The 9,527-nt window shown below is 35.6% G+C and overlaps 1 protein-coding gene across 1 annotated transcript; it reads left to right on the forward strand.

Annotated features, from left to right (window-relative positions):
- The first annotated feature begins 3,173 nt into the window (after positions 1 to 3,173).
- LOC148309848 (fork head domain-containing protein FD4-like) lies at positions 3,174 to 7,515 on the forward strand. The gene has a single exon (XM_088259443.1). It carries the CDS (start codon positions 3,487 to 3,489, stop codon positions 4,216 to 4,218), a length of 732 nt encoding a protein of 243 aa, XP_088115569.1. The 5' UTR covers positions 3,174 to 3,486; the 3' UTR covers positions 4,219 to 7,515.
- Positions 7,516 to 9,527: the final 2,012 nt, after the last annotated feature.

Genomic DNA, 9,527 nt, shown 5'->3' on the forward strand with positions numbered 1-9,527 from the left:
TAAATATTAGGTTAAAAATATACCGATTTTGCTGGGATATAGTACATTTTCTGGGCATTCCGAAAACATGCACAACTGAAAATTGACGATTTTTGATTTATGACGTTCTTGAAAGGAGTGAGCGATATGCCACCTTTTATGTTGAATGCTTCAACACGTAAAGAGATTTTTTTATTTCAGTTATGTGGATGTCAATCACGGGTGGAATGGTAAATGGCATTGGCTGGTATAACTGATTACATTATTCACTGTGTAACATTTACCATTCCACCCGTAATTGACAACCACATAATTGAAATTTAAAAAAATTCTCTTTACGTGTTGAAGCATTCAACTTAAAAGGCGACATCTGTTTTTGACATCTCAATGTATATGAAGAAAAATATGAAAATTTGGCCATTTACATTTTTCGGTTGCAATGACTGATTTTTTTTTGTTTTAATTTTTGGCTAGTGGAATATATCATAATAAGAATTATTTAAGATATTCCATCATGAAACAAAATCTAATTGGAATCTATCTGGTATTGACGCTCAATATTATTCTCAAAATAATAAGCCAATTCAATATTAAGTCTCAAAAATTTTACTGAAATAAAAACTTTTTCTATTTTCATCAAATTTATTCATTATCATTATCATTATCAAAATACAATGTTAGATCATGCTGTCAAATAAATCGAAATGCGTGTCACAATAAATTTTAATAAATAGTATATTTCTCATTATTATTTTATTTTTATTTTTTACATATCCAATTTGCACATTTATGGATTTTTTTAATCGACAGGAATTATAGAAATTTCAGGGATGATTTTCTCTAAAATGCAAGGAGTGCAGAGAACCTAAAAATATAATAAGAAATATTACAATTTATTTATTTAAAAAAAATAATCATTTTATTATATCTACTGAAATTTAGGGTAAAATGAAAAATGCACTTGTAAGGATAGTAATTTATATTTTTTCCCCCTTAATTTAATCGCAAATTTATTCATATTCTACAGTACCTTTTATTAAGTATGCTTACTTATAACCTTTATCCGCACCCAATGGTGCATAGGGCACTGCATCGAATTGACGAAGTGTTATCTTAATCATTACTTTCATGAAGGCAAGGTCACTCTTGCGCTTCAGGAACCAGTCCAGGGTAATATTAAATAAATATTACAGTGTAAAATCACTAATATTTATTTTCACCTCCCCCTGGGAATCGAACCCGGGACCTCCAGCAGTTAGGTAGCTAAACGCGCTGACCATTACACCATGGAGGCGGGCAAAAAATTAAATATACAGTGTCAATAAATTACAGATTACAGTTTGGTATGGACTTGTGGAGCGAATGGATAGCGAGAGAATGAATAACAAAGAGTATTTTACGAATGTGAACGGGGGAACAGAACGGGAACAGCCGAAAAAGACCAGATCAATCAGAATCTAAAATCTGGTGGTGTCAAAACTCTACGTAATCGGAGGAAATGTATGGATATGAAGGAAGCTAGAATTGTATGTCAGGACATAAGAGTGGCGTTCCATCCTCTCTGCCTACCCCTGCAGAGAAACGGCGTGGTGGTAATAGGTAGTATAGCGCTCTGTATTTGACAAAAATGGCGTGATGTAAATTATCAAAAATTATAATTTTTATGAAATAATGTGATAATTATCAGGTAGATATCCAAAATAATTTAATAAACACGTATAAATGTTTTAATTTATGTAAGAAATACTGTCCGCCTCCGTAGTGTAATGGTCAGCACGCTCGGCTACCGTTCCGGAGGTCCTGGGTTCGATTCCCAAGGGGGGTAAAATAAATTTAAGTGATTTTTTCACTGTAATATTTATTCAATATTACCCAGGACTGGTACCTGAAGCGGAGGGCTGATCACCTTTCCTTCATGTGTAAACAATCAACATAACACTGCGTTTATATGACGCAGTGCCCTATGCACCATTGGGGTGCGGATAAGGGTTTTATTATTATTTATTAAGAAATACTACGAAAATTATTTGAGGCTTGTCTGTAGGAAGGATAGTAAGGGTAGGGAAAGTAGATATATAATATAAAATACATCACAGACCAATTAAAAATAAATATTTCTTGAATTAATTTGGCAGAAATCGGACTAGCATGTTTATTCGTATTTATTTCGACTCTCATGAGGAATCGAACTCATGACCTCGTGTAAAGTAAGCCTAGTGCGATAATCTCTATAGTTATTTTCACCTTTATCCCCGTACTCAAAGGTGCATAGGGCATTGCATCGTACCGACGCATTGTTATCTTGTTCATTACTTATGATACATGGATGGTGGTAATTGATTAATCCTGCGCTTCAGGTACCACTAATAATAATAATATAATCAGTAATATTTATTTCAACCCCTCATGGGAATCGAACCCAGGGCATCTAGCACGGTAGCCAAACGTGCTAACCATCATCACTACGGAGGCGGAAGAAAATATATTTAAAGTAATATTATTTTTCTTCATCTTCTAACTCCTATTCCAAATGGTGCACAGGGCACCGCGTCGGATCGATGGTCGTTATAAAGACGGGATGATCAGTGCTGCGCTCTTGATTCATGAATGCAGGGGTGATTTTTTCGATGTGATTTAGATGATGTACTTAGGTATATGAAGAAGTTCACGGACAATGCATGGGAAAGGAAATGGAGGGAAAAGGGAAAATAAGAAATTGCTCGGGCACTCGGAGTTGCATACCAGTACTCGAACTAGCTAGTGAAAGGTACACTAGTAATATGTACCTACCAGAATTTTTAGGATTATTGAGTAATATTATTATTTGATATATGTATATCATACATACCGATGTATGATATACTTAGTATGCATAGGATAATGTGTACCATAAAGTAATCCACATCAAACAACACAATTGGCAAGTCTCTCTCCTGCCTTCGCTCAACGGAAAATTATTATTTCAACATGGTATCATGCATCATGATTGTGGCCCTCGTTATCCCCTCCATCCAACGGTTAGCCACGCCCTGTCCCTCCGGCCAATCAGGAACCGCGCAGCCAGGAAGCCCGGTCTTCCATTGGTAGAAGAAGAGTCGCGGGGAGGGGCCCGCTGACAGCGCGGGAGGCAGGGGTGGTGTGCCGCAGCAGCCCGAGCGCCTCTCAGTTCTCGCAGGTCCTTTGTACGGTCAGGTAGTCTCCGCGGACGACTGTTGACGAAGTTTCTCCGAATCCTGTGCCGAGTGCTTTGATCATCTTGCGCAATCGGAATTTACCAATCAACATCAAAATAAAAGACTTTGGAACATTTTAAAACTTTTTTGGTGGTGTCGTGAGTATTTTAGTGGCAGTATTAGTCTACGCGAAAAGCTAACGAATACTGTATATGTAACTGTGCCGATGCTGTTCGTAGCTTCAGAACTCGTATTACGTCTCGTTAGGAACATTTTATCGATTTAATTAAAACTGCGTGGAGGATTTCTCCGCGTGGCCGCGTGAAGGAGCAGGATGCCGCGTCCTCCTCGCGAGTCGTACGGGGAGCAGAAGCCGCCGTACTCGTACATCTCCCTCACGGCTATGGCCATCTGGAGCTCCCCGGACAAGATGCTGCCTCTGGCGGACATCTACCGCTTCATCACGGACCGCTTCCCCTACTACCGGCGCAACACGCAGCGCTGGCAGAACTCGCTCAGGCACAACCTCTCCTTCAACGACTGCTTCATCAAGGTGCCCCGGCGGCCCGACAGGCCGGGCAAGGGCGCCTACTGGGCGCTGCACCCGCAGGCCTTCGACATGTTCGAGAACGGCTCCCTGCTGAGGAGGAGGAAGCGCTTCAAGCTGCACAAGACGGACAAGGACGTGTTGAACGAGGAGCTAGCGGCGCTGGCCAACTTGAACCGCTTCTTCCTGGCCGGCGGCGGGGCGGGCGCGGAGCTGCCGCCGTCGCCGCCGCCGCCGCGCACGGAGCTGCCCCCCGAGCGGCCCAAGCGCGCCTTCACCATCGAGAGCCTCATCACGCCGGACGAGCCCCGAGCGCCCCGCGAGCCCCGCGAGCCCCGCGCGCGCAGCCCGGCGCCGCCCGCGCCGTGCGCCGCGCCGTGCTGGCAGATGGGCGGCTGCTGGGAGCCGCTGCCGCCCTGCTCGCCGCTGGAGCTGCAGTACCGCGCCGGCCTGCTGGCGGCCGCCTCGCTGCGCGCCCCCTTTTTTCGTTTCCAGCCCGCGCCCCTGCGGATCATATGAGCCCCCTCCGCTGGGGGGGCCTCTAGACCCGATGTAAATACTAGTTAGGAAACCGCCCTATACTCGAATGACTTTCTATAATTTATTGTGTCGGCAAAAGCGCCGTTTTTTGTCACGTGTAGCTTGAACACGAACGAAGATACGCTTCTGTATGTTAATTTACACTAAATCAGTAACTATTGTCTGTAAATATCAGGTAGTCCCAGTTCCTTACGTATTACAGATTTACAAGGGTAAGTAACACCAATTTATGTTAACATTACCCTTAAATATCAGTTCCTTATACGACTTTACTTTTCACATTATCTCAGTTCCTCAAGACAAAACATTGTTCTAGATCGTATTTGTTAATTACTTATTTTTAAACACCATAGTTCAATTTGTATCCAGAAATTATTTTAAACCCAATTTGTACATAAACGCCATTTCTCACAAGGTATCAAAAGCAGCAAAATTACACAACTTAGTCAAAATAAAACAACTCCATAATTAATGTAGGAAAAATTAATTAATTGTGCGTAGGAACTATTTATTCGTGTAGAAATTATATTAATTATTTAATTTATTATCTCAAAGATAGTTTTTTTATGTAAAAAGTTTAAATTATATCGTTTATATAAGACTGTTTTGGTATGAAGATGAAGAAACGTGAACTAATTTAAAAAATACCTAATCAGAATTGAATTCGACAAATTTTATAGGTTAATTTTTCAATTTGTAGTTTTTGAGTAAAAATATAAGTAGGGCTTATATAATCTCAACCATCATTTCAATTCATAGGTAGAATTTATTGAATGTGTTTAAAATCAGACCATTCCAATATTGTACTATGCAATTGAATCACATCATTACGTAGATAGTGCTTTAAAAAACTCACACTACTCATATGAGTAGGTATTAGACAAATTTTGACTTTGGGGTGTGATATTTTAAAGCTAAACCAATCCTCATTAGGTATATAATTATTTTCACAACCATTGGTTAATATACTTATTTATAGTATTCATTACAATTTTAAATAAATGAAAATGTAGGGTAGATCGTAGAGTAACGGACCACTGTCAGAGTAACTTGTCCCTTTTTTCGAATATTTTAAGCAATCTGGATTTTAAATGTTTCAGTATGATTATAAATATTTTAACAATTATCTGTGTATTGTTTTCAGTAATTTTTTGAATATACAATATAAAACGCTACAACTCCATCATTTATGTTTTGAAAATGTTCACATAATTTTTATCATAATATTCGAGTATTTTTCGTAAAAAAAGGTATTCGTTTTTAAGTATTCTTCGATTTTCATGGAAAAACATGTAACAAAGCGTTTTATTATTTGCATTAATAATTGGATAATAATTTAATATCAGAAATGGCCTAATTTAAAGGCTAATTTCTACACGGATGAGCCTATATATTTTTTTTTATAAAAAAACTCAAAACCAGTAAAGAAAATCAAATTGACAACATTTTGAGTATGTCCAAATACTTGTTCACAAATCTGGGTTTTCTCAGCTTAGAAGTTATTTCTACAAATTTATGACATGTGGAAAAAAAGTAAAATCAAACTGGTTACTGACAAGTGAGAATATTTTACAAGAAATTTTGACTGTGAATTTCATATACAGTATTATATATGTATGTATGTTAAATTTCTCAAAATTTTAGTAATATGGTTTTCTACCATAGGTAGAATGGTGAATTTTACACTTGAAACCAGCTAACTACAGATCCTGAGACCTGTAAAAACCATTTCAATAAAATTCTCAATTAAATTTAAGATATCAATAAAAAAACATTCAATAAACAAATATTTCAACATGCTCAAAATATTGTGAAAATATGCTTTCTGCGTAAAAAGTGGTTACTTGTAAGTCAATATTAATATAATCTCCGAATTAAAATCAATAAAAATGTTAACATTTTGACTAGATCCGTTTTGATATTCAATCATTTATATTTTATATTGTGTCTAAAAAACTATCTACGTATATTTGCAGTATAACTAATTATCAATTTTAAAAAAGTATGTGTTTAAAACTGACGTTTCTGATTGTTACTTAAAATGTAAGTTGTGATGATTATGTATAAGTATTTGATATTAACCCACTGCAATACGCCTGTGTTTATAATTTTTTTCAGAATGACATATGTAGTAATCCGTATTATCATGTCAGTTAAAGTAAATTCAATTTACTACTTAGAGCTTGGAGTGTAAAATTTATACTTCTTTAAGAAATTCTGAGGTCTTGGCAGTATTGCATTCTAAGTCATCAATATGTACGTAAAATGACAAAAAATATTTCTCATTGAATTGGTAAAAATCACAGTAAAAATCAAATTCAATTGGATATGAATATGCAGTGATAGTTGTTTAATCATTATCCATGTTGCTTAAACCACAGAGAATCAACAAAAAAGTAAATGAAATTGCTATTAATTGATAAAAGAAAAGTTTTAAATAGCTTTGTATAAACAAGACCACAGGTTCCCAAGTTTTTTTGGTCGGTGCCTTCTCGCCAAAATTTTTAATCGACATGAGTAGTAAAATTTTCAGCATGTCCCTTTAAAGATGCCAGAGAGGAATACAAATATACTGCCTTTTTCTTAGTCCTCTTTTTGTCTACTAGAGCTTTTAGTACTTCTTAGAAGTTCTGGGAGGTCGAGTGGTGGTATCACCCCTACAGTAGACGGTGGAGAAGTCTAAGGGTAGTCAAGACTCCAGGAGATATATAAATAAAGGGTTATATTTTGATTCCTCTCCATCTCCGACAAGGAAAATTTTCGAAATTTCCTTTTTCTCTCGTCGAAAAGAAATTTTATCAAAAGAGGTATGTAGGACAAAAAAGATTGAGAACCTTTGCAATTGGACATAAACATTTTTTAGAATAAAAATTGACAATGTTTTAAAGCCCTTCTTTTAAGATTTATTCATTTACTTATTTGATGTCGAATCCACAGTTTGTATAGTAAAACTATGGTCCCTTAATGTGTAAATCTCAGAATAATAATCTCTGTATGTTTTGTGATGTTTTGATTATTTCAGTTATTTTCAGTTTTAGTATTTCGTTCTCAGAAAAAGCTTTAGTAGAATTAGGAAGAACATTATAGACTAGCAGAAGAATTATAGTCAGCAATATTTATTTGTACACCTTATAGTGATATGTCGATAAATAATTTATTGTATATATTATAGTACTTAAATGTTATTGTAAATAAACACTTAAATGTTTTAATTTAAGACGAGCTGTGCCAAGGAAGTCAGCTTTATAAGCTGTTGATTTATTTGATTAAATTCGATATAAACACCTTAATGTCTGTGTTCTCCTTTATTATTGTCTCGCCCAAAACATCCCGGAAAATCCCGATCAAATAATGTGTGGAATAATGTAACAGCTATGTAATTTTTTCCACATGAATTTTATTTCAGCAGCAACCGGGTTTCGTCGCAACCAACACCATCAGACTGGTGTGAGGCTAGTCAAAATTTTATGTTACATACACAACAAGGCAGCAACCATGATTTTATATAAATTTTCTGACAAAAGGAATTTAAATTAAAATAATTCTTAGTTACATAATTAGTATTTTATTCTATAAAATGAGTTCTACCAAGAAATGTCAGAACAAAACTTAAATATAATAAATAATGTTTGTTTTTAAAAAACATATTTTACGAAATCTGAAAGCTTCCACCACATTCCCAGGTTCGGTACGAAAGCTTTTGGTTTTTATTCTGGCCGATCCATTGAAAAAAAAAATTATAAAAAATATTATTAGGTACGGTATTTAAGCAATCATGCAAAGTTTTTCGTCAAAAGTAAAATAAAATAGATTACTAAGCTTTCAAAGTCCCTATCACTGTCAGCGGGGCATGTTAGTTAATACTAACTGATGTGAATAATCCACCACCATGTTCTAATTCCCCGGGGGACAGCGGTAGGGAAGTTAATAACCCTACTTTTACCTTTTTTTTATTAAATTCCAAAGTCAGACTAAAAAACTTTCATTAATTTATTAGATTTATTGTTGAAGTGGCGATAAAATGTTGTTATCGTGACATTTTGGGGCTCTTGTGGAATCTTTGTCGAGGTGGGGGGTGTTCGCCTTAGAAAATGATGCGGAATGGATCGAAACACGTGTCACAACAGATTTTAAAGATATTTTGCCATTTACAAAGTGAATTTCAAATTAAAAGAACCTACATTGTTTAATAACGATTTAAATGATTCGAAACGTATCTCACAATACAGTTTAATAATAAGCGGTATTTACCGAGTAATATAAATAAAAAAACAAAGTTAAACAAATCAATTATTTATATTATTATTTAATATCGCAAAAAAATATTATTTAACAAAATAAAACAATATAAAAAAACAGCAAAAATAGAGGCAAACGTTTTAATATAATAGAATAATTGTTTTCAATTGTTAGGAAGAATAACTCTATTATCATCGAATAACCAATTACATCTAAGCTAAAAACAATATTCGTTTTGTCGACAACTCATGTTTTGATATAATACTTCCTCTTTGTGCTTTAATTGCACCAGCCAACAGACCATCACACCGCTTCCCAGCCGGGATAGGCAGAGAATGGAGAATATAACAAAACACCAATCTGTCTTTGCAAATAATCTTCACCTCTTCCACATTTATTCAACTATGGAGATCATCATCACGTGGGTATACAATATACGGTGTGTATTATATACTATGGTAAAAAGCTAGTCGCAATGACTTTAAATCAGGATTAATTGATTAAAAAAATCTTATTGATTTTGGTGGTTTTTAATTTTTTTTCAATTTATTTATTTGATGTAATTTTTCTATCATACATATCGGCCGATTATTCCGGCTCCTAACCTAATCAATTGTGTGAGTATTTGAAATACTAAGAAATATGAAACTCATGCCTAGTTTCCTTCAGTTTTCCTCTGCTTCATCAGCAAATCACTTTCCTTACACACATTATACAACGCCTGCAGGTCTTCTCTGCTATCGGCAAGAAGAACAGCATCGTCAGCATACAAAAGGTAACAGACAGTAAATTATTCATTGTAGCTCCAACATTTAAACTTTTCAGTTCTTTCATGCAATATCTTCTTTTAACGCTTTTCTGCACCCAATGGTGCATAGGGCACTGCATCGTATTGACGCTGTGTTATCTTGGTCGATACTAACATGAAGGCAAGCTGATCACTCCTGCACTGGTCCAGGTAATGTGAAATAAATATTGTAGTGCAAAATCACTAATATTTATTTTCTATCGCCCTCTGGAAATCGAGCCCGGGACCTCCAGCACGGTAT

The sequence above is a fragment of the Brachycentrus maculatus genome, unplaced genomic scaffold (genome assembly GCF_059751285.1).
Source record: "Brachycentrus maculatus isolate JH-2025_06_01 unplaced genomic scaffold, ASM5975128v1 h1tg000117l, whole genome shotgun sequence".
Classification (NCBI taxonomy): Eukaryota; Metazoa; Arthropoda; class Insecta; order Trichoptera; family Brachycentridae; genus Brachycentrus; species Brachycentrus maculatus.

Bases quoted from the DNA above. Each gene is read 5' to 3' on its own strand.
- LOC148309848 (XM_088259443.1), top strand. From the start codon at position 3,487: ATGCCGCGTCCTCCTCGCGAGTCGTACGGGGAGCAGAAGCCGCCGTAC.